The sequence below is a fragment of the Paralichthys olivaceus genome, chromosome 2 (genome assembly GCF_024713975.1).
Source record: "Paralichthys olivaceus isolate ysfri-2021 chromosome 2, ASM2471397v2, whole genome shotgun sequence".
In the NCBI taxonomy this organism is placed as follows: domain Eukaryota; kingdom Metazoa; phylum Chordata; class Actinopteri; order Pleuronectiformes; family Paralichthyidae; genus Paralichthys; species Paralichthys olivaceus.
In genome coordinates this window covers 16349037-16373002 of record NC_091094.1, presented here as the reverse complement: position 1 = coordinate 16373002, position 23966 = coordinate 16349037, and the positions used below count along the sequence as shown (strand labels likewise).

The window sequence follows — 23966 nt, the reverse complement described above, 5'->3', positions numbered from 1 at the left end:
ACTGGTAATGGAGTATGTTGTTGTAAATTGAGCGGTAACGGTAGTTTTACAGAAGTAAAACATGAAGAGTGTTGGAAACATCCCCCTGTGGATATCGATTATAGATTATGGGTGTGCACGGACTCCTCTCCTGTGCTGCAGCCGCTCAGAGGTCACCGTCAGCGGCTGCGACGCTGCCCTGTTGGCGTCGCTGTCGGAGGCGGAGGGAGAGCTCAGCCTGTGGAGACTGACGCTAGCGGACAGAGAACGCAGCTGTCACACGCTGGAAGAGCGGCACCTGGAAGCTGATCCGCGGGGTGAAGAGCTGAGCAGCAGAGGGGCCACACTTCATGGAAAGAGAGAACGGGGAATGCTTTTAACTGCGGCATCACTGCTGGTTTGAGTTCGCAGTGTTCGAAGTTGAGGTCTGCGAGGATCCACCGGAGCACGCTCGGCCGTTTGAGTTGCCAGTTTCCAGTTGCCGGGGAGACGATAGTTCAGCCGGGGGACGCGACGACGCGCCGACGCTGAATAAAGAGCAGCCAGTCACTTTAGAACCATCTCTGGTGGAGTGAATAACACAGGGCGGTCTAACCCCTCGGAGCTGAAGAGGACACCGTGAGGAGAAGTCGAGGACCGGGGCAGCATGGTGAGTGTTGGGGCCTGGACGTTAGCTAACATGCGGCAACCTGTTTGCGTCCTTCCTCCCTGGAAAAAAAACCCCGCGTCACTCGTTACCAACACCCCAGCGACTGTTCATTAACCTTCGTGTTTCCATTTCTTTCCCTCGGTTCAATTATTTACAAGTGCGGTGAACGGCGTGTCGCTGTCAGCCTGAGGTGTGGAGTCAGGCCAGTTCTCACCGGTCTGCTACACTCAACTTAAGCTAGTTAGCTAAAGGCGAGTGTGTTTGTTGTGGCTAGTTCCCATATGGTAGCCAACAAGCCTGACGTGCTAGCCAGCGCGTGTAGAGGGACATGTAGCGCTCGGGGGGAAACGTGGGACATGTTGTTCCTTAAGAAGTTTTACTACACGTATTATTGAATTGTCTTGCGGCGCCTGCGCTGCACGTGATTTCTGTTCCCTGTTAGCTAGCGGTTCCACTCGGCTATTAAAGGGCTGCGTGGTAAAGGTCATGGCACGATTACTTTGAAAGGAGATCGATCAGATCTCCAAAATCAATTAACCACAAACGCCTTGTATCCATATGCGGGATCCGCTCTGTTTACTCGGATTTAAAAAGGAACCATTGCGATTTGAATGTCGTCCCAAGTTGCATGGGCACGTCTGTGCCATGTGCTCGTTCTTCCTGATTCTCGAAGTGTCGCTACTTCGCTTCACTTTGCGGCCACGAGGGCAGCGAGACACACAGGAAGCGCGTAAAGGTTACTGCGCTTTGAGTTATTTTCTGGTTTAGCATCGATGGGTGAAGGGCGATCGATGTTTTGCAACGGATGACAGGTTGAAATGTATTGTTCGAGTCACGCTCTCAGGCGGACCAGCGCCATGTACGGTTACATGAGCCCGTGTGAGGGGCGGAGTATGGCTGACGAGGTAGCCAATGAGTGCGCGCGCGCGCGCGTGTGTGTGTTAAACTGGATTAGAGGATTGCACATGTGAACTGGCCTCATTCACTGGATTGGCTGTGACATGTTTGAGTGAAGAAGTCAGTTCACAGGGTTGTAAAGGCTTATTAGTTATTTTTGAGTTATTATACGGATTAGCAGTATTTTAAAAGTTCAAACTACAGCATTTTATTGAGCCTAGATAATTTGCCCTCATTTCAAAGTGCTTTTTCAAATGTTTGGCTGACTTGTGCTAATAATTTCATTTTTGACAGCTGCACCTCTACACTTGTATATTACTTGTATACACATGTATTCACAAAGATGCTCTTATTCCTTCATACACTAAACCACACTATACCCAACTGTGTACACATGATAATCCATATCTTAAAATCTAGATTATCATGTGTAATATATATCTTTCCATCCCCTACCAGTTTTATATCCATTGTTCTACTTTTAGAAAAAAAACGATTGAATTTGTTATACTAGCTTTCAGACATGCACTGGACTCCACTGTTCCTCCCTATTTTGTCTGGAGGTGGTGCATGTGTGAACGTGAATGTCCAAGTGAGACGCTCCACAGTTTTTATAGACTTTCTCTACCTGGCCTACTAGTTTAAAGTCCTTAAAAAATCAGGAGAAGTGATGCGACAGATGCAGAAATGAAAAAACAAAAAGAGAAAAAATAATCTCCTGGTGGAAAAAGCGGTGACACACCACTGCAGAGTTAATACGTCACTTCCTGCCTCTGCCTGCTGCACCCAGCTGCTCCACCTTTCACCTGAATAATGCATAGGATTTGTTGCTGTTGTGAACGCGTCTGTGCAGAAAACCTCCCGCTGTGTTGTGCATGTCTGGAATCGGCTAATGAGTATAATTCGTTTATAATGTTCAAAACACTGTTTTGCTTCTCTATGTGATTTTTTCCTTTAGCTCTGTAAAGGGTGAACCTCAAACTATATTCTTACAATCATGCAGGTTACCACTAAGGGAGCGGGTCTGAACCCAAATGCTAAAGTGTGGCAGGAGATGCCTGCCCACCAGAATGACATCCCCGAGGGGACAGAGGATTCACCTTGGCCGCAGACCTACCCTCCTCCTGCTGAGATGACCAATGGTAAGAGCATACTCACTTCTGTGTTAAATTATTGTTTTCAAACTAAAGTTTATCTCCAGCTTCTCCTCACATGAATTTTTATCATGAATATAAATCAAAACCTGTACCACGCCTGGTACAACAAGCATGACAGAGCTTGTTCAGAGTATTCTCTGTTGTGTTCTACACATAACCATAATTATTTCACACCCATTTTGTCACTGCCTATATTCTCTGTCTTAGGTTACACAGACGTTCCTTCCTCAGGGGGTAAAGGATATGACGCTGAAAGTCCTGACAGCACTGGTGACTATGCCCCTGTAGCCACAGAGGGTATAGTGAATGGCATCAACCACCCTGACTTGGGGTATCTAGTTTTCAACCAACAAAGTGAACCAGCCATAGATGGTGACGTTTCAAAGGAACAACCAATGTCTGAGGAGAGCCTAAGGGAGTCTCTGAAGAAACAGCTTGAGTTCTGCTTTTCTAGGTGAGTAGATAGTATTTTATTCTTAGTAAGAAAAGATCATCAATCTACCGAATCCTTTTTTTATACACCACAAATTGTAATTCGGATCTTTTGATGCTGATATATATACATATACTTTATTGTACCAATTGGAACATACTGTATTAAATTGTTTCTTCAAGTTGTTAGTTTGAGAGCAATTTGTGTTAAATTGGCAGAATTTATTACATTGATAATGACTGGTAGGAGACCACTGACTTTAATTGGAAAGACTGGACGTTAGGGCTGGGCGATACGGCCTAAAACAAATATATTTGTTATATTTTTAGGCTATATCGCGATACATGATATATATCTCGATATTTTGAAAAGTTCATGTTCATCAGTTGTAAACTGATTTGTTCGGCTCAGTGTTCACAAAGAACTTGAACAAACTGTCAATAACCGTCTCTGAACAACCGTCAACTCGCTGGGGCTCTTCACTTTCTTTCTTTCCATGCTCTATGAGTCTCTTCCCTCCTCTTGATACTAAATCGATACAGTACCGAAACATTGCAAGCAATTGATACATCCAGTATATTCGATATATCGCCCACCCCTTTCGGAAGTAAGTCATGAATGAATAGACGGGTTGATGATTGATTAAATATGAACAGTTCCTGATTTATGATGTTGCGAGATGGGAGTAAAAATACATTTTTGGGGTAGTCCTGACTGGAAGGTACAAAGCAAAAATATTTTGAATGATTTTTTTTAACATCAGTGTTTTTGTTTTGGGTGTTTACAGGGAGAACCTCTCCAAGGACCTGTACCTAATATCTCAGATGGACAGTGATCAGTTTGTTCCCATCTGGACCATCGCTTGCATAGAGGACATCAAAGCTCTCACCACTGACATGGACCTCATTGTGGATGTGCTGCGAGGTGTGATACGGCTGTTCTCCCAGTATCTATTTAGAATTGTTAGCAGATTCATTGACTCTTGTGGTCAGCAACAGAATTCACATTCAAATTTTAAAACATTTTGAACTTGAATATTTAACATGAACGTAATGTGAATGTTACATGTCTTGAGTGAATGCGATACAATACTTCTTAATTATGGACTTATGGACCTGTCCCAGCTGAAAATGTGACAGCCTTCACTACAACCATTTAAACAAATGTTTTTCCATTATTTAACCCACATACACAATATGCGAGGCTGTTGTTTAGTGTGATCACTGTATAAACTGGTCACAACACAGATTTTGTATAGTTTCCACTCACTTCACTTGAACAGGAGCTGGATAAGGGGCTCTAATGTTGGTCCTTGTTCGTGCCGCTAATGTTCCGGTTGTGTTTTTGTTACAGCCTCTCCCATGGTGCAAGTTGACGAAAGTGGAGAGAAGGTTCGGCCGAACCACAGTCGCTGTATCATTATTCTGAGAGAGGTGCCAGAAACTACACCAGTTGAGGTAAAGACTAGTCACACTGCACAGTCCTTAACATCCACACTTCTCACTGTACAGTATATCCTACAAACATGGTGCTTTCATATGATTGTGCTTGTTTACACTGTGATCAGTTGTAGCTGCTGAGTTAGTAGTTAGTTATAGTCAGTGATTCACATTACCTTCCACACCTTGATGTTAATATTCTGGTTTGATTAGTTTGTGGCTGTGTTGTGGTTTATTGACAGCTCAGCACAGAGCATGCAGGATTCAGTGGTGGAGGCAGAACAGTATAACATGTGCCTCGTTTCTCTTTTTGCAGGAGGTGGAGGCTCTTTTCAAGAGTGAAAACTGTCCAAAAGTGTTAAGTGCTGAGTTTGCACATAACAGCAATTGGTACATAACATTTCAGTCAGATATGGATGCACTACAGGTACGTCTCCTCTCAATAATAACCACATTAATAACTGCATGTCTTAGTTTTTACCAATTTGCTGTACAAATCTAAAGTTAGAATACAGTTGATAGTTTGGAGTTCATAGTAGGGCTGTTGGAATGAATTTTGGGAGTTTAATGTAATATTAAATTATAGTTTTAAAATCAATACTATTCAAATGCTGTAATATATTTTTAATATATAAACTTTTAGCACCCAGAGTAAAAATTAAATAAATGAGCCTTGTTAGAATTGTATTGTTCACAATGACGGATGCAAATAATGCAGTGAATGACAGTAAATGATATACGTGACCAATCACACACAAAGTGCTCTGGAATGAGGGGAGGAAAGCTTTAACTTCTTCTTTGAATTTTACAGTATTGTGAATGTTTGGTACTTTCTTTGTCCCCAGGCTTACAGATACCTCAGAGAGGAAGTGAAAACGTTCCAGGGAAAACCAATCATGGTGAGTTCTGTTATTGACCTTATTGAGTATAGTAAGTTCTTAGCTCGGGCTGGATCACTGCTTATCATTGGTTTTAATTTAGACACTAGTGTGGAGCCCGGTGAGCCTTGTGTTACGCAAGACGAGTTGTGTTGTCAGCTGTCACGTCACTAGTCTAGGCTTGGCTGTTTGGCTAAGCTGTGGCCTCAAGAGTGACCTTGGGATTTGTGTGTACAGGCCCATGATAAGCACGGAGGAAATCCAATGATCTCCGCTTCTTTGTTTGTCCAAACTGCAGCATTCTCATATCTCCAGGCAGTTTGATTGCCTGTGTTATCACAGTCTGGCATTTATCCTGGCACTTAACTTTTTCAGCTGGACTTTGACTTGACCTTGTGTGCCCTCCTTTTTTCCCTGATATAACAAATTAGCCTGTGACTCATTAATGGTTCTGTTTAAACCCCAGTGATGATCAGTATCGCGCTTGGAAGGACCCATATGCACTGCGACTGGCTGGGAGGAAGTTTGAATCTGTAGCTCTCTATAATTCTACTGTATTTCTGCTGTTGCTTCTACTCTTTACCTCTACTCTCCCTTATCCTCCTTCACTCTCTCCCTCCCCTTCTCTCCCCTAGTCAGAGCAGTGTTTTATGACCTAATGACCGTGAGATTATGAGATCTGAGGGGACTAAAGGACAATATACACAGAGCTGCTTCACTTCTTTAGCCACAACAAACACACCTAACTCACCCCTCTCCTTCCTTCTCTGTCCCCCACAGGCCCGCATTAAGGCCATTAACACATTCTTTGGTAAGAATGGCTTCCGCAGTGTCGACTCCAGTGTTTTCAGTCAGCATGCCCAACCACAGGCCCAGTACAGCTCCCCTGTCTACATGCAGCAAATGTACAGCCCTCAGCAGCAGTACCCTGTTTATCCGGTGGTGTCTCCTTCCTGGAACCCTTCAGTCATGCCTTACTTTGAAACACCACTGGTAAGAGTTTCAATCACAAAGTGGTTTTCAAGATGAGATTAATTATTGACAAAAGTATGAGAGATTTACATTGTGTAATTTGATTTGCTCTAGGCACCTTTCCCAAGTGGTGGATTCTTGAATGGTTACAACAATCCTGGAAACTACAAAGCGAACTCAAGCTCTGTCAAACCACATCGACCCATGAGCAAGAACCAGTAAGTGCAAGTCATGATGAGATAACTCTCTCATTCACAGTCATTCTGTCCAGTCTTAATTCAAATTTTTCTTTCAACTCTTTATCACTTTTGAAGCAAATGTTCAACATAACAACAACAACAAACTGAAAATACATGCACCAAGAACAAAATATGTGCAGTCATAGCCTGTGTCAGCCATTTATGCTTTAGAAAGCTAAAAACCTACTTTGTAATCAAACTAACATAAACTGCTTTAAAATCATAATTTGTTCACTCTCTCTTATTGTTAAAATAACCGATTATACTTTGCTAAAATATCTAAATGTACTTTTTCATGGTAGCATTGGTGTTTAAAATTGTTTGTCCTTTGTTTATGTCCAGAAACCACATGAAGGGTCACCATAGGCCTGCAGACATGCCCACTCTTTCTCCTTCTACCTTGACACTGGGAGCCCTGATGGATGCTCTGCCCTTTAGTCCACAGCCCTTGCAGACACCAGGGACACAGAGTGGCACCACTTCAGAACCAGTCTCTCTGCTCTCCTTCACTCTTAAAGATATTTCTCTGCCAGCTAACATATCCGGTGGAGATCTGAGTGGGGCTGGACATGGCAGGTTAGTTAGAAATATCCTGTTTATTAACACTATGAGATTAACTGCAGTGTGACCCACTAATGTGCAGTGAAACGTGTGTGTATACTATTAATATTCATATTGATATTTGTTACAATTTGATCACCTTTTATGTGTTGACATTATTAAGGAATAAAACTATTTGGCTTTCACATTCAGCTCAATGGGAATGCAAGACATTGTATTTTTTATTAAAAAAAAAAAACTCATAAAAAAGGTCTGTTTTTTTTTTAGGAGAGTTAGCCACAGAGGCATGAGGAGAAAAAGAGAAGATGAACATACCAAGGTGAGCGTATTTCCTTTTTCCGTTAAATTATGAGTGATTCTCCATAAAACAATTGTCTTCACACATTTTTGCACACCAGACAGGTCCTGAGGGTATCTCAGAAAGTTTCATTTTACTGTTCTTTGGCAAATTTCAAGTAGTGTGCAAGATCATTTGTTATCTTAACCTTTTATTGATTTTTTTTGTCTGCAGCGTCTTATCCCTTTGATGGAGGCCAAGGTTCCACCCCCTCCAAAGTTTGACCTGGCAGCTTCCAATTTCCCTCCTTTACCAGGGTCTGTGGTTAGTACACGAGGAGAAACCACACCAGAGATGCGCCTCTCTGATGTTGTACGCGGCATGAAGGTGACCAACAAGGTAAATCTTACCCTCTCTGATATTCCCTATATTGGACAATTAGCCTTAAAGTTACAGTTGCATAAATGCTCATTATATTTGAATTTCTTTATGTCAGTCTGTGAGCCAAGAAGTTAATGAGACCAGACGCACAACTGTCTCAGAAGATCCTGTGAGCTCACCAGAATCTGTGACCCCAACTGCCAAACCTGCTCCTGTGACACTGCAGACAGAGGCACCACCCACCTCATGGTACAGTTTTCTTCATGGTGTAACAAGAACTCATAAACACTTTGGACGAGTGGATCAAAACTTTTGAAAGAGTTCCTGCACACTGTACAACAATCAGAAATGTAATATGTAATGTTTCTGTACTAGACCTTTGTTGTTTGCCTGATGATGGTCTAGTACCGAAAAGCTGCATAATACATTTCTGATTGCAAGTTGGACAGTGTGCAGGAGTTCTTCCACAAGTTTTGATAGTAAGAACAAATAAAATATGTGAAGGATATGTCGTGAAAAATAACACTTTATATTTGTCGATTTAGTGATTCTTCTTCAGTGAAGGAAGAGGATAAAACTAAACATCACATTCCAGAGGAAACAGTCTCTTCGTCCACGGAGGCAGTTTCTCCAGCAGAATCCGAATATGACCCCTCCCCCTGCAGCCAGTCGTTTTCAACAGAAGCACCTTCTCCTTCTCCCTCAACTCCAACATCAGAGCTGGTGAGTCCTGCTTTCCTCCTCTGGAATACTGCATCGGTTTCCTGTTTAATGCTCCCTGGTTAGTCAGTCATATGAGTCACTTTATAACCTCCTAAGACTGTACTTTGTGTCATACTGATTTATTCAAATAACCTGGATAAAATATTATTAAATCTAATCTGACTCCTATGAGGATAATGAATAGTCACAGCTGTTGTGTGTTGTGTCTTAACGTTTACAATTTCTATAGAAACGTATCTGTTACTTCTCAGCCTAACTACCACTACAAGTTAATTCACTTCTCTGCCTTGATCTTTGTCAGTGTGTTATTGAAGGATTTTTTTGTTCTAGGCTATTTTAATATTTTGTATCATATGATGTTCAAATGGACACAGCCTTTGTGGTTGTTGAACTTGACTAATTTCTTTAGTTTCAATTTTTATTTTGTTGTTGTATTGTTTTATATATGGTTTATATTTTGGTTTTGAAATGTCTCTGTTATCCTCTAACCAGGGGCTCAAAAAGCTCAGCTATGCAGAGGTATGCCAGAAGATGGCCATGGACAAGCCACCAGCACTGATTCCCTCTCCCCCACCTCCTGCGTCTTCAGCTACCCAACCCCTACAGGAGCTCAAGGTAAACAGGGGTGAAGAGCCTTGCCCCAACTGCAGGCACACAACAGACAAACCAGAGAAAAATGGAGACAGCCGGCCGCCTCGTCAGCCATTACGCTCCTTCAGAGGGGGAAATGGCCAAGCCAGAGTTCAGAGTGCAGGGCTGAAAATTCGGGAGCATCAGAGAGGCCTAAACAGTGGAAAACCGTTTAATCCACAGCGGGGCCCCAGACGCAGTGGCAAGGAACAGAACATTCCCCCAACGTCACCAAAATAACCTACGGAACAGAAACCTTTACAACATGTATTTAAACAAAAAAGAAATCTATGTAAATATAGAATATATGTAAATAGACAGATGAATATATTTCGTTTGACAGACTTCGTCAAAGATTCTCTTATCATTGTTGAAGAAAAGACAGGAAAGTGCATTTAGTCTGCTGACAGAATTGCTGACGAGGTGCTGAAACATACTTTGCCTAAAGTAATATCACCATAAACTGGCAAAAGTGTGTGTGTTTGAACCTTTGAGAGAGTTAAGGTTGAAAGAACCATCTTGTATCTATAAATATTGTTTTGTTACATGAAGCATTGTCAACAACCAAATTGACATTAAGGCACATGTTTTTGAGTTGCCATTATTCACGTGTGATTCATCTTCAGCTTTTCATCAGATTTGTATCAAGGATATTTGTTTGTTTTGTTTTTTTATGAAATGGAAGATTTACCACAGAAGGTTTGAGTTTAGATGAGAAGCTGTGATTGGAGAAATTCTCATGAATATGGAATCATGCTCTACAACATGATGGGGAAATACTAAGTTACATGGATTCAAAAGATTACATCATATGATGGTTATCAATTATTGCATTTTTGACAGTTATTATCTTTGTGATGCAGATATTAAAGCACTGCAAATAGTTGAACTAACAAATGTGGAGTTAAACGTTTAATTCAATGTAACTGTGCAAATCACTATGTCTTATTTCAGTTGCTTAGTTTTATTAGAGTTAAGCAGGAGCAGACTTTACATGTTTTATCAGATTGTGTCTGTCTCATGAAGCAAGATTAATGAGTTATCAGCCATTTTTGAACTTCATTTGACCGTGTTAACTTCTGGAGCACAGACCCTGTTCCAGAAATGTTTAAGTCCAGACGATCACCCAGTAATCACTGTAACATAGTGTTTAGATTGTTCTGTATTTTCATTTTCAAGTTTTTCTAGAGAAGGATGAGATGTGAAAGAATTATTTGTAACCAACCACCTGCATGTGACCTGCTAACACATTGACTTCTGAATAGAAATTGTTTAAAGTAGCTGTTTGAGGGATGCTGCTGTGGTAAGTGTCTCTTGATCTGGTGACATTGCCTGCATCGTCATCACTTCCTAATTTCAGCTGAATGTATATCTGTTGATATAGAAACCATGTTTGAGCTTGATCTTGTAAATGACTTATGTATTAGCATTCTTGAGTGTGTGTATATACAGGGTTATTTTAGCATTGTTTATGTACGTGTTTCCTGCTGCACAGCCTGTCTTTAAATTTCATTTTCTGTCCATTTTCATGCTTTTCTTTTCATGGTTATCAGTGTTTCTCTAATGTTTTTAAATTGCTGTGTCGAATGATTTTAGGGGGGAAAAAAATACTTAGTTATTGACAACTGAGTTGATTGTTGATGTGTACAGTCAGGATTCATGGCAGAGCAACATGTATCTGTAGTGGTGTGAGCTGAAATGCACTATTGTTTGATCTCAAGGTTTTTAATCACAGCAGATGTAAGAAAAGGGGAAAACGTTGCTCAGAAATGCTGAACTTGTGCTTCAATATGTTTTCATATAATCCGAATAGCCTGTGGTGCTGCAAATTTAAATGAATAAAAAAACGAGTGAAGGTAAAGAATTATACATTTTAGGGTTAGGTGAATTAAAAAAAATGCCTTAGATAAGTGTTTTGATTCCTTCGCTTCTAGGAAACTTACTGTGGTGTTCAGTATTTTGTTTTTTTTGTAATCAGTAGTTGTCGCCTGTGTACAGTATAATGTGTTTGTATTGTCAGTGTGAACCTGGTTGCAAGAAAGAGACCAATTGCTTCTGCTTCAAACTACATGGAACTGTTATCTCAAACCAAACCTCCAGTGCCTTAACAGTGTTTGATCTCAACAGGAAAAGGTGGGAGGTTGTTGAGCACATCACTCCACTGATCGAGGCTGGTTAGCTGGTCGTCCAAATCCAACACGGCCCGTTCACGACATTTAAGACATATAGATCCGCTCTGATGTAAATCTAAGTTTATGGTAGCTGCAGCTAATTGGAGCAGAGCTTAACATGTATGTGCATGCTTATTTGTCCAATGTTAGGTGTGTATGATATATTTGATTTTGGTTGCCCGTCAATGCAATATTAGTCTTATATCCGAGTCCTGCTTATATCTGTCTAAATCAAACACAGGATTTCAAACTTCAGCCAAGTACACACTGGTTTATCAAGTGAATATTTTATTACTGAGCCTGATATATGGAAATAAAGATTTATTTTTAAACAGTCCTGTCTTGCTTGTTTGTGTATGTTTTCTGAATTGCATATTCAGATGTGCCATGTGCTGATCTTCAAATTGACTCTGGGACATTACTGGCAGAGCAGTGGGAATTGGCAGATGTGTGTGTACAGTACAGTACAGTCTCAGATTCCTCCCACGCACTGGAAAAGATTTCACTAACAGTCCATGAAATGTCTGTTAACTGTGACACTGACACAACTCAACAGCCTTTGTGTAGAGATGAGATAAGAGTGGTCAAGTGGGAGGGTATATAAAAATATATAAGTATCTTTTTGTGAAAATCGTACATGTTACATCGGGTACACAACACAAGAGAGCTGAAAATGGTAAAGTACAAGTATAAAAAAAGGATGTGAATAAAGCAGTGCTTTCTCCTTGTTCTGATCTAATGTTTTAGTTTATCTTGTTCTTTATTTTTTTCTTATCTGCAAAACTTGTTATGTATGTCTATGTGCTTCAATGCTGTGTGATCATCGTGTAATAGTTTCCTATAGTTTACTTCCTGTTGTTTGCCTTTAGTTTTTCGATCTTTAACTTGCCAAGCACCTTGTAACCTGCTTTGAAAGGTGCTGTTTAAATAAAGTACATTATTTTTATAAAAATGAACGTTCTAAATGTGTTGAAAAATTAAAAGGCAGATAGTATTGTAAAAAATAATGAGAATCTAAACCAAATAAAACACCAGACGGACGAATAACAATTGATTTGACTTCAGTGGCCCTCTTATGCAATACTGTGGCATGTCGCAGTTCTCGCGATGTTTGGCGGGTGGCGTGTCAGAGTATCAACAACGGGCAGGAGCAGCAGCAGGAGCAGCAGGAGCACCGCGGCGCTGTCCGGAGCAGGGAGGTGGGAGAGGCCGTTTTCACGGTGGGTGAGTCAGGACAGTATTCGGTTGTTCTTAAATAAAATGTGATATTTCATGACCGATACAAATTCTGTGTTCGTGTCACTCGTGTTATTTTCTGCGCGGCCAGTTCACGAGCATAGCTTTCTTTAGCATTTAGCGTGCTAACGTTTAGCTGCTAACTCGGTGGACCCGTTAGTGTTAGTGTAGAGCTAACGCAGCTTCGGTTAGCAAGTTAGCATTAGCTAGCTATGTTGTTCTGGCAGCCACACAAGAAAAAAAAATCGCTTTGCTGGGCGTGTTCGACCGTGTGTTGTGTGACACGAGTGAGCACTGTGTTAGCTTCTGTGTTCGTGATGATGACATGGCTGTCAGGTTTCGGGTCAGTGTGGTGAGGCTAGCGCTAGGTTTGTGCTAGCATGAGGCCCTTTTCTCATGAAGTCAAATATATATTTACCATATGATAACCTTATGATAACCCATCCTTTAGTCCGTAACCCAACCCAGTCCACCTAGCTAGCTGCAGAGCCCGATGGCGTCGGCAGTGATCGCCAGCTAACGCCTCGGACTTGAGGACACTGTAGGGCAGGTTGTGTGCTAGCTTGCTCTGGCTATGCTGCTTCATCGCTGAACGCTTGTCCACGGTTATCCTCGACCGATCGAGTCCGCAGCAAACGCACCAAACAGGCCGGAGATGGTCGGCCTGTTTGTCCCTTCAGTGTTTATGTGAGAGCTCATGCTATCAATGGCGCTAACAGAGACTGTAGTTCTCAACAGGTGCATGTCACATGTGGTCAACCTAAATTATAAACAGGGAAGTATTCTCCGGTCAACTACTTGCTTTTTGGTCAACGCTGTCAATGGAACTGAAGCTGGTTTAAACTTGCATCATTCAATAGCATGTAATCATTACTGTTAAAATAATGTGTCTTAGTAAATGGAAGATCGGCTGTCTGCTTCCATAGGAGTTAACAGTTTGCTCTACTTTTTGCTCTCTTTTTTGCAGATCACTCGTCTGAAATGGGGGATGACAGACCTTTTGTATGCTCTGCCCCTGGATGTGGGCAGGTCAGATTTTTTTCAGTATATTTATCTCAATATTTATATTCATATGCATGTCTCCGTAACACTCTTTGTACATCTCTGATTATCAAGCTCTGAAATGTAATAACCTGTTCAGACCTGTCATTAACACCCATCCTGAGTGATCGGATCACAAGTGTTCAGTGCCAAGTACAGGTCTGAATGCACTCAAATGTGTCCTGAGATCAGATCACTAAAAGTCACATTCAGAGGTGGTCCATGCCACGTTCTTTTCTCTATGTGAATGGAAATGCACCCTAGGCCACATATTAAGGATCACCAACTCAGCTGACGTGCTCTTACCCACTACTGTAGAAATGTATTTTCATACTTCTCAGTGCCCATATGTTGATTTCTTTGCAGCCACCACCTCAATATCAACACTTCTAAAAGTGTTCAAATCTTTCCTCATAGCTTTGCATTCATTCATCCAGTTCCTCCTGACTCTGCTGGCTAACGTTCTCTCTCTACTTCTCTCATTCTTGCTCACACCGACACACATACAGACCCAAACACACACACAAAATTGGAGTTAGACTGGTTAAAAACAACAGCCTTTGGTCTTCACAAACACAACTGACAGCTGTGACTATTTGCACATAGATTGAGGAAGTGTCTCCTGAGAGATCTGATCACAAGTGGTCACAGGAGACACATTCAGGAATATTTGAATGCCAGGTCTCAACAGACGAATTTCACGCTGACCACTTGTGATCTGATCTCACATGATGAAAGTCTTAATACCAGGTCTGAACATTGTCTAAAATAAATTCTTCCCTCTTTCATATCACATGCACTCACTGCAGTTTATTCAAGGTGGTGCACAAATGACAAAGTAGTCCATAAAAATGATAAAGCACATGTAAGACTGTTTTTACAGTGTCTGACCTCAGTGTGGACCTTCTGCACACAAAGCAGGAGCTAATATTAATCTGAAATAAGATTTATGAGCAGCACAGTGGCCACAGTAATGACACACTTACTGTGTTTGGTGGTTATATTACTATATTTTTCTTATCTGCTGTGTTAATGTTTGCAGAGATTCACCAATGAAGACCACCTGGCAGTCCACAAACACAAGCATGAAATGACATTAAAATTTGGTCCTGCCCGAACAGACTCCGTTATCATTGCAGGTAAATACATTACTATTAACCTGAGTGTTTTTTACATCTATATTGATATAAATAGTCTGTTGTGAAAGAAGTATTTCTGTCCACTAACATAATGGTTCCCCCCCCCTTTTTTTAAATGCAGACCAGACCCCTACACCGACACGTTTCCTGAAAAACTGTGAGGAGGTTGGGTTGTTCAGTGAACTAGCCAATTCCTTTGAACAGGAGTTTAGCAAAGCACATGAGGATGATCAGAGGACAAAGCACCTGGTTAGAGTAAGGATGATTGTACGTTGTATGTTTAATAAAACTTCACTGTTTTTGCTCAAGTTGTAAGATCTTTTATTCATAAAGTGTTTAATAATTTCAGATGATTCGAAAGTTGATGTTGATCTTCTTTTGCCTGTTTTTTTCCTCTAAGCCTGCACCTTTACAAACACCATCTCAAGTAAAAGATGAGGATGAGGGTCCTTTACAAGTGGATTCTTCACCTCCTGAAAGTCCAGACTCCTCTTCCAGCATGTCGGACAACAGCAGAGACTCAAGGGTAGGAGGAAAGCTACAATGTATTACTACAGACTTATTTTATGCCGACTGCACATTGGTTTGCAGGTTCGAACTTTACATCCTGACAATTTATATCAGTAAAAAGTGTATCCGTTATCCTCAAGACAAAATTAACTGCCATTTACTTGTCAACATAAAAAGTGTGTGATGTGTCAACAGGAGATTCCCACAAAGCCCAGCTCTGCCCCTACTCCAACCATTGTGCGTCCAGGTTCTCTTCCACTTCACCTGAGTAATGACCCACTACACCCTACAACTCTGCCATCCCCAACGTCCGTCATCACGCAAGCTCCACCTTCTAACAGACAGCTCAGGTAAACAGCTGTGTCTTTCTGTTATTTGATTTACTATATTTTGATTGGCGGTATTTGCTGAACATGTTAAAACTGTAAGTCAAATCCTTACCCCTCTTCAAATAATTTACAGATTAATAACATTTCATAGATTTGTCACTTTACAGAAGCTGAGTATGTTCTAACTAATGTTTCAATTGAATTTAAGAGGCTAGGTACACCTAGCACTTTGGTAGAGCGTCCTGTGTTACCCAGGAGATATACATGTACCCTTTCCCCAATCATAATTTTGTCTGTTGGCACCGAATAGAAGAACAGCAGTTTACAAGTATTTAATTTTGTCAACAGCTCCCCAACAAGTTCTTATCCACTGGTGAGGCACCTCCCTAATGGGCAGACTGTCCCTCTCCTGCCAAGTCCTGTGCAGATGACCTCGGTTATATCTGTAAGTCATTTTCAAAACTCTCAAAAGTATAACAAATTGTAATTAGTAGACTTTTTTATAAACTGCTCAAATTAAAAAATTAAAATTAAATCACACATAGGATCTCAAAGAACAAAATATTAATGTTGAAAATCATTACTGATATCCATTGACAACAAAACAAGATAAGAATGGTCAAAGGAAATAAAAATCATTAACGGCTTGAGGGCTGGATTCAAAATCACGCTGAAATAAAGTGAAAATTTGAAATCAGGCTGATCCAACTTGTGTGAATTTTTATCCTGACAACTCATAAGGTTGTTCTGTGGTGTGTATGGCCACCACGTGCCTGTATGCACTCCCAACGACATCTGGGCATGCTCCTGATTAGATGGTGGATGATATCCTGGGGGATCTCCTCCCAGACCTGGACTGGGGCATCAACAAGTCCTGGACAGTCTGTGGCACTACTAGGCAGCAACTGGCAAGCATTCACCAATACATAATGTCCATGCGACCCTCAAAGGATATGCTTTCACTGACCATCACTGTTCCACCGCCAAACTGGTCATACTAAATGATACAAGTAGCATAATGTTCGCCACGGCATCTTCAGAGTCTCTCGTGTCTGTCAAAAGTGCTCAGTGAGAACCTGCTCTTATCTGTGAAGAGATGGCCCTGTCCAGCTCTCCTTATGTAATGGCCTGTCTCCTAGTATCTCCTCCATGATCTGACTGTGCTGCATCACATTGCAAATCTTCAGAAACAGGTTATATTGATTCACAATTGCTTACACTTCTCAATGGACCCTGTCACAATTCCTCTTCCTTGGCCCTACCCTTAGATAGGAAGTGCCCTTCTCTGGAAGTGTGCCCCTTCAAGTGGTAGGGCTAAGGGGTGAATTGGGAGAGGGCCTAAATGCTCCCTTAATCTTTTTGAGCAATGTTCTCTTCTGTCTCTTACTCTTTTTCTCTGCATGACCATTTGTTGGAATGTGAAGCTTGCGAGGCCAATGAACTCAGTGCCTAACATCCCTGGAATCCCAGGACCTCCAGTTGGTGGAGTGAGCAGTGGCTCGTCCTCACCCTCTGGGTACAGTCTGCATTCTGAGGCCAAGATGGTGAGAGATGATCAGTCATAGTGGCATCATTATGTGGGCAATTTGTATCACGTGTAAAATTGCTTTTACATACAATTGTGTTATATTTAATATGTGCGGACACCTAACTTTAACAGCTGTTTGTGAGCTCAACATTAGTTGACCTACATGGTTGCGTTTGTGTTTTTATAGCGACTGAAGGCAGCTTTAACTCATCAGGGCCAGGGAGCACAAGATGGGGCCGGTGGTGGGTCAGGATCCATCCCTGCTGTCCCACAGCGGCAGGAACAGAGCCAGCAGCCCACCCAAAACTCTGATGCACCGTCACCAGCTCAACCACAGGTATTACACAGGCCATATAAGCTTACATACAAATCATACCTAGCACCATTCCCTCCCTTTATTATGAATACATTATCTCAGGAACATCTCCAAGGGATCCCTTTAAATTTGGTACTAATGTTCACTTGAACTTGAGGATGATCTGATTTTTTATTGGTGGACAAAGGTCAAAGTTACTTTGGCCACACAAAACATATTTTTGCTCTCTTCGATGTGAATGTCAAAATTTTGCTTAAAGCTTAACTATGACTCAAAGAGGAACTGATCAGAACTTGAGGTCAAATGTCAGTGTCACTGTGACCTCGCCAAACCGGTGTCCTTGTAAACATGATATCTCAGGAAAGCCTTGAGGGAATTTTTACATATCTGACTCAAATGTTTACTTATCCTCAAAGATAAACATTTTGATGGTCAAATGTCAACGTCACTGGGCCTGCACAAAACATGATTTTGGTCACAACTCAAAATGTATTGTATGTATGTGAGTATGTGTATGTCTATATGTATGTTACTCTTTTCTGCATGTTGTTTTACTTGTGGAGTATAGAATTGAAAAGCTAATTTACCAATCTCAGATCTAAGTTGATTCTCAAAAACCAAATAGTCTTGTGTATTGTGAACTTCAGCTGCAGGTACCCAGGAAGGTTGGCAGTAAGCGTTAAGTAAATTATACTGATAAATGAATACTGAATTATTTATGAAAGTGGGCCTAAAAGGGAACCCCCATGGCACACATTTAACAGCCCTAAAACTTGTCCTCTGGGCATCAGCCACAACAGCTCGACTTCCAACACTTAAATAAACCAATTGCAATTCTTTTCTTTAAACCCCCAAAGTTGGTGGTTTAAACTAATGTATTGGTCCACAGTGTTGAACTTAGATAAATCAATAAAAAAGGCAACACAGTCATCTCTTATGTTTAGTGCATTGTAGCTCCAAAATCACTCAAGTATTCAGTTTGTCAACATTTATGTTGTTTTGCTAAATTGAATAAAATTAAAGCTCATATGTAGACTTACGAAATAAAGACATGAGCAGCACATTCATTGTTTGTTTTGAATGCTCTTGTTTGACTCTACAATACAGAAAATGTGATTTATTTGGACTTTTGACTTGACAGTAAATATGAGTGTGTCATTGGTTCTACATAGCAGTCACACTGTGGTCTGCAATAAGAAAGTCTTTCTGTTAATCTACCTGCTCCATTTCCCAAACTCATGTCACATAACCTAGATGCAATGTGAAATTATGTTTCGCCCCGTCCTCATCCCCAGGTGTCCCCTGCTCAGCCCACAGGCGGTCGGCGTCGGCGAGCCTCAGAGATGGATCCTGATGAGAGGAGGCAGCGTTTTCTGGAGAGAAACCGGGCGGCTGCCACCCGCTGCCGGCAGAAACGAAAGCTGTGGGTTAACTCTCTTGAGAAGAAGGCAGACGATCTCGTCAGTATGAATGTCTCCCTGACGGTGAGGCTTCAATGTCTCCAGGGTTTAAACCAAATATTTAATCACGCATGCAGAGATTAGTTTCCCTGATAATGTGACGGGTAGGGGCATGTTGGGAATGATTTGTGTGCTCTATGTTTTGCAATCAGAATGAAGTTAGCCTCCTGAGGAATGAGGTGGCGCAGCTGAAGCAGCTCCTTCTGGCCCACAAAGATTGCCCTGTCACAGTTATGCAGAAGAAGGCAGCTTTCTTAGGTAACTGTGTAGGGTCACAAACAGAAAAGCTTCCAGTACAATGTCCCTTCTTTTGTGAGGATCCATTTATCATCTCATCCATCTAATGTGTTCTTTTTACTCGCTCACCTCTCTAAGGGTGAATGATTCTTTCTCTGTCTCTAGCTACAGGAGGAGATGAATCCTCCAGGGACACTTCTACTGAGCCCATCGGCTCCCCGGCGGCAGTTATCCAACACGGGCCATCACCGCCTGCCTCTGCCTCTAGCCCAGGGGCCACCATCAACGGGCTGAGTGTCCGCGCTGCAGAGGCGGTGGCTATGTCAGTCTTGGCCGGCATGGGATCAGGCCAGCCGGGAGGGGTCGTCATGGCGACGCAGTCACAGGCAACTTCAAGATGATGTGCTGACGCAGGTAGCCAGTATGAACTCAAGTGGCGTTTGGAGGCCGAACTGGTGCAAAGTGTTTGAAAAGAGGGATCTGCCCTCCTCTCTCACCCCAGACTAAGTTACTTCACCCCCCCTGCCCCTCACAGCCAATGATAATCACACAAAGACATGGCACAGCGGCTCCATCAGCCCTCCACCCCGGCAGGCTCCCTGTTCAGAGAGCCTCTCTGTGTACATAAATATGAATAACACGTCAGAAACTCACATTGCAGGGTTTGGGGGAATTTCTCATTCAGTTACGACAGTTGGAAAATGTTTTAGATCAGGATGAAAATTATGAATGGAAAAATCTGTATGTGAAAATCATGTGTTTATTTTTGTTTCACATTAAATATGCAGCTTTAGTCCAATTCTGTCCCACACGCTGGCTGTGATGAGGTTGGTTGCTTTCCAGGCTGACAGTTTTACTCTGTGATATCTTGTATTTTTTTATGTAAGGAAAGATTTTTTCATGCCTGTTACTGGGCGCTCCACATAACGTGTTGCTGATGCAGTGAAAGTACCGTGACAGATGGGCTGGCTAACTGCAGTAACGGCAGCCTGGAAACTGTTTCTAATACTGTTCTTTTGTTTACTTCCCACCCTGAGTGCTAGGTTTCTGTCTGCGTTTCCCTTTTCAGTTCATTGTCCACAAATACATTATGGTTTAGTCAGCCAAGTGCGTAACAATCCAAATTATAGACGTGTACACCGTTAACCTGTAAATGTTTGCCTGACTTTTGTAGCATTTGTTTTTAAGCCATTTGGAATGGGTCCCATTACATTAATTGTGTATGTATCAAACCCTATTGGCTGCATGAATTATTCATGGCTGAAGAATACCACTGTTTGTTTGTGCCTCATTGTACTATCACTGGTTATTGAGCTGCTTTTACTTCTGTTGTATAGCATCAAATTATTGATGCTAAGATTGTCCTTGTTGTGTAAGAATTCCATCCTCAGTCATTGAAATGGTTAGCTTTAGAAGGCCCTTAAATGATCATCAAACCTAGTGCATCTGAAACCATTTACCATGCCATTTCAGTTTGAGGAAAGAGGTAGTGCAATATATTTTTCTATTGAATATTAATGTTCTTGCATTTAGCTGACGCATGTAGCCCAACCACTGAGACGGGTTTGGTCTATTTTAATTGAAAGTTTAAGTGACTAGGTGAGCGAAAAAAATGTGAAGATGAGTATTCTTGAATGAATGAGTTTGGTGATGAATGCACATCTGTAGGGAAATACAGATCTCCTAGACCTGGTTGCTTTCCAACATTTTAAAAACTGAAGTAGATTTCATACATGTGCAAGGTGCATCTTTTGAAATTTAAGTTTTGACATGTAGATTGTTTTACCACATTGTACTTCCAAGACTATCACATGGTTGTTTTCCCCTTTGTCACTGTGTTTTTTTATTTCATGGTCTCAATGTGTTGGGTTTTTTCAGTGCGCTTGCTAGGCTTTTTACCATCATGTGATTTTATGTTCCTTTATTTTGTTGAAGAGCATAAGTGTGTTTTATTTGTTTAACAGAATGAACCACATGAAAAAACATCTTTAAGATATCCGTATGGAGGGTGTTTGTCAAATACTCAGGCCTCAAAGTGGGAAAAATTACTTGTGTATAGTCTCAACTAATTAAAAAGTTGTCTCGGGCAAATACAATAAATTTATGAAAAAGAAAACGTCATCAGTGTGTTTCCAACCAGCCCCAGTTTGTTCCTCTTCTGTTTCCATTACATTTGATTTCCTGAAAAATAAATACAGTGATCTTATGTGTTTCTGAAATACCAAAACCGATTTAATCTGTATTTGTATATTAACAATGGATCAAAAGACTATATAATAGTGTTTGCTCATAGTGTCAAACCCACAGAGAATTTACACCTGACTGCAGTTCCTTTCAGCTCCACAGAGCTGTACAGCTTCTTGTAACTCAGTGTTTTCACTGTGTTCACCTCAGGGGGAAGTGTATGAAATGTATGAGAAGCCCGCCAGCAGGGGGCGCAGAGAGGCCGCCTGATCGCAGCCTCCTGTCACGGCACTCACCATCAGCAGGTCCGGTCATGTGACCGACACACAGACCGACTCTCCGGGCGAGTTGCTCCACAGTCATGGCGGTGTCGGGGAGCCGCGGAGATGGAGTCGTAAAGATCAGCACCGCCACAACAACTTCTTGATTGACCTCTCTTTCTCCTCCTCGCTTCATGCTGGACTGTGGCTGCTGACCGACATCCCGCTGCAGGCTGCCGCTGCTGCGCTTCCGACGATGGCCGACCGCGGCGTTGATCTGTCGGCTCTCCCTAAAGAGGTCAGGGACCAGCTGGCGGAGCTGGACCTGGAGCTGTCCGAAGGTAAGCGGGGCTGTAGCGGCGCGGAGGCTGCCGGGGCTGCGGGGGTGCTGGTGGTGGATGTGCCGAGAGTGAAAACAAGCACATAAACAAACAGAGTGAGCTGCACTCAGAGCTGCAGTGAGATTCAAAACACACTGACCTCCTTTTCAAGCTGTCACTTCTTGTTTAAGTGTTCTCGCTTTTATTCTACATATTTGATATTATCTGCACAGGCTGTGACACAAACAATGTATGTTCATATGCTTAAGCTTGTATGTTTCTTTTCTTTATATTTCCCTTTCAGCATCCTAGCTTTGATCCACATCTTCTCTCTCCATGTTTCTCCTACATTGCTTATCATCTCTATGAGCCTGTACACTCCTGCAAAAGAAAATGGGTCATATCTGTCATCCCTCAGGCGTTCAGAGGCATCAGTGGACTCTACATGATGCTGCTCTCACAGCCTGAACCCTGCACTGCAGCTCATGTAGCAGAGGGTCATTTGTTTTAGAAGAATGACTGTGGGAAATGAAAGAAATAAATAAGAGGAACATAGTGCTGGCTGTTATGCAAGTCTCCTCCTCACCGTGTGAATCACAGCGCAAGAGCTTGATTGGTGCTGTGCAGTTCCCAGGCGCCCCGGGGGTGGATGAGTAATGTGCTTCACGTGGAGGAGTCAGGCAGGGGGGGATGTATGTGCCACTAATGAAGCCTCATGCACCACAGAGAGACACACACACACACTGATACCTGGAAGTGTCCGGCCCATGTGGAAGGACAGGTGAGACTTCAAATCACAAGAGAGGAGGATGTGGAAACAGTTTAGATTCATCACTGTGCACATGGTCGGCCAATTTAATACCCCTGCCAAGGAGGTTGTTTTCACCCTGTCACTTTGTTTTTGGGTTGTTTGGATCTAGAATTTTCAAAAATCAGGGGCCACATAGGGGTCAAGTATATGTCCATGTACAATTCCTGATTCTGTAAGGTGCACATTTAAGTCATTCCTTGTTTACTGTTAGCTCTAAAGCTTTGAGTGAAGCCATGAATCATTGAATTTATTATATAAAGCTTAGAAAAAATGTTTTATTGACAAACTGATAAAGGTATGGTTAGAATTGTTCATAATTGGGTGTTCATCGAGAATGTCTTTACTCTTCCATTCACGAGAACGCAATGAGAGGACAGGTGTTGAAGATGTGAGCAGATAAACTAGCTGGCAGTCCCTTCAGGTGTAGAATCAGACCTGGTATTAACATCTGTCCTGAGTGATCTGATCACAAGTGGACAGCTCTAAGAACACGTGTGGACACACAGGGCCAGTGATTCTCCCTGTCCTTTGTTCAAGGTGACTTAAGTATCTTTAGAATCAAGCTTTGGCCTTGTTTTTTTATCCAATATCTCTGTTCATTCTAAAGTAAAACCTTTATCTTCATTTCCCCACTCTCTCAAACTCATAATCGTCCTCCTCCTCCTCAGCATTACATAGCAGTAGATACTACTATCCTTAACAGATTACTTAATATGTCAAGTTAACAGTTTACCTCCACAGTACCTTTCTTCACATGGTGTCACAGAGAGTTGCTGTGGCAACTTTAACCCGAGCGGCTGTGGAGTGTGTTCTGGTTAATAATAGCCTGCAATTAATGCTGTGATAATGAGAGTGGATAATGGAGGGGTGGGATGTATGTTCACTGTACATTCAACCCACTTAACCTGGATCAGAGGCAGTGGATGATGGGAATTCACTATGCAATCAAAAGGATGATCCAGTAAATGGAGCGGACCTCCCCCTCTTTGGTTGCTCTGTTCATATGTTTTTGATCGCTGTCCTGCTGAATGATCAGACGTGGACCGTTCTTGGTTCTGGTGCATTTGACGGAATCAGAGCTCACACTGTGGTCCTGTCGACCTCTGCATCCATCGTTCTGCATTGAAATCATCAATAAATGCCAGAGTGCCAGGTCCATTGGCAGCTATACCAGCACCATCACCATGTTTGACAGAGGAGCAGGATTCT

General features: G+C 42.0%; 3 protein-coding genes across 26 annotated transcripts in view; all 3 read left to right on the top strand.

The window, feature by feature from the left end:
- Window positions 1-167: 167 nt before the first annotated feature.
- larp4ab (La ribonucleoprotein 4Ab) lies at window positions 168-11720 on the top strand. Of its 3 annotated transcripts, none has more exons than XM_020086892.2 (15): window positions 168-628; window positions 2529-2667; window positions 2890-3136; window positions 3903-4039; window positions 4469-4572; window positions 4871-4981; window positions 5400-5453; window positions 6213-6425; window positions 6519-6622; window positions 6986-7219; window positions 7472-7523; window positions 7716-7880; window positions 7978-8111; window positions 8408-8585; window positions 9078-11720. In XM_020086892.2, the coding sequence occupies exons 1-15, from the start codon at window positions 626-628 to the stop codon at window positions 9453-9455; spliced, it is 2253 nt and encodes a 750-aa protein (XP_019942451.2). In that variant the 5' UTR covers window positions 168-625; the 3' UTR covers window positions 9456-11720. The 3 variants fall into 3 exon arrangements, with proteins under 3 accessions (XP_019942451.2, XP_069395221.1, XP_019942450.2); XM_069539120.1 differs by lacking the exon at window positions 168-628 and adding an exon at window positions 2334-2421; XM_020086891.2 differs by lacking the exon at window positions 168-628 and having other exon boundaries at window positions 2523-2667.
- Window positions 11721-12466: 746 nt separating this feature from the next.
- On the top strand, window positions 12467-21298 carry atf7b (activating transcription factor 7b). Of its 19 annotated transcripts, none has more exons than XM_069539163.1 (12): window positions 12467-12606; window positions 13590-13651; window positions 14706-14802; window positions 14924-15069; window positions 15203-15328; window positions 15508-15662; window positions 15990-16086; window positions 17066-17185; window positions 17384-17506; window positions 18796-18969; window positions 19098-19203; window positions 19348-21298. In XM_069539163.1, exons 1-12 carry the CDS (start codon window positions 12477-12479, stop codon window positions 19581-19583), a joined length of 1572 nt encoding a protein of 523 aa, XP_069395264.1. In that variant the 5' UTR covers window positions 12467-12476; the 3' UTR covers window positions 19584-21298. The 19 variants fall into 19 exon arrangements, with proteins under 19 accessions (XP_069395264.1, XP_019942188.2, XP_069395313.1 ...); XM_020086629.2 differs by having other exon boundaries at window positions 12469-12606; window positions 18781-18969; XM_069539212.1 differs by having other exon boundaries at window positions 12469-12606; window positions 18781-18969; window positions 19321-21298.
- Window positions 21299-21576: 278 nt separating this feature from the next.
- The window catches only part of dip2bb (disco-interacting protein 2 homolog Bb), a 38803-nt gene continuing 36413 nt past the window's right edge, over window positions 21577-23966 (top strand). For all 4 annotated transcript variants that reach the window (XM_020086624.2, XM_020086623.2, XM_069539108.1 and 1 more), the window contains exon 1: window positions 21577-21967. In XM_020086624.2, coding sequence (XP_019942183.1) covers window positions 21883-21967 — 85 coding nt within the window. In that variant the 5' untranslated portion in view covers window positions 21577-21882. The remainder of the gene's footprint in view (window positions 21968-23966) is intronic.

Bases quoted from the DNA above. Each gene is read 5' to 3' on its own strand.
- larp4ab (XM_020086891.2), top strand. From the start codon at position 2,523: ATGCAGGTTACCACTAAGGGAGCGGGTCTGAACCCAAATGCTAAAGTG. The intron at 3,137-3,902 runs GTGAGTAGATAG...GGGTGTTTACAG, and splicing joins CTTGAGTTCTGCTTTTCTAG to GGAGAACCTCTCCAAGGACC. The intron at 8,112-8,407 runs GTACAGTTTTCT...TTGTCGATTTAG, and splicing joins GAGGCACCACCCACCTCATG to TGATTCTTCTTCAGTGAAGG.
- atf7b (XM_020086625.2), top strand. From the start codon at position 12,477: ATGTCGCAGTTCTCGCGATGTTTGGCGGGTGGCGTGTCAGAGTATCAA. The intron at 16,087-17,065 runs GTAAGTCATTTT...TGGAATGTGAAG, and splicing joins AGATGACCTCGGTTATATCT to CTTGCGAGGCCAATGAACTC. The intron at 19,204-19,347 runs GTAACTGTGTAG...CTCTGTCTCTAG, and splicing joins GAAGAAGGCAGCTTTCTTAG to CTACAGGAGGAGATGAATCC.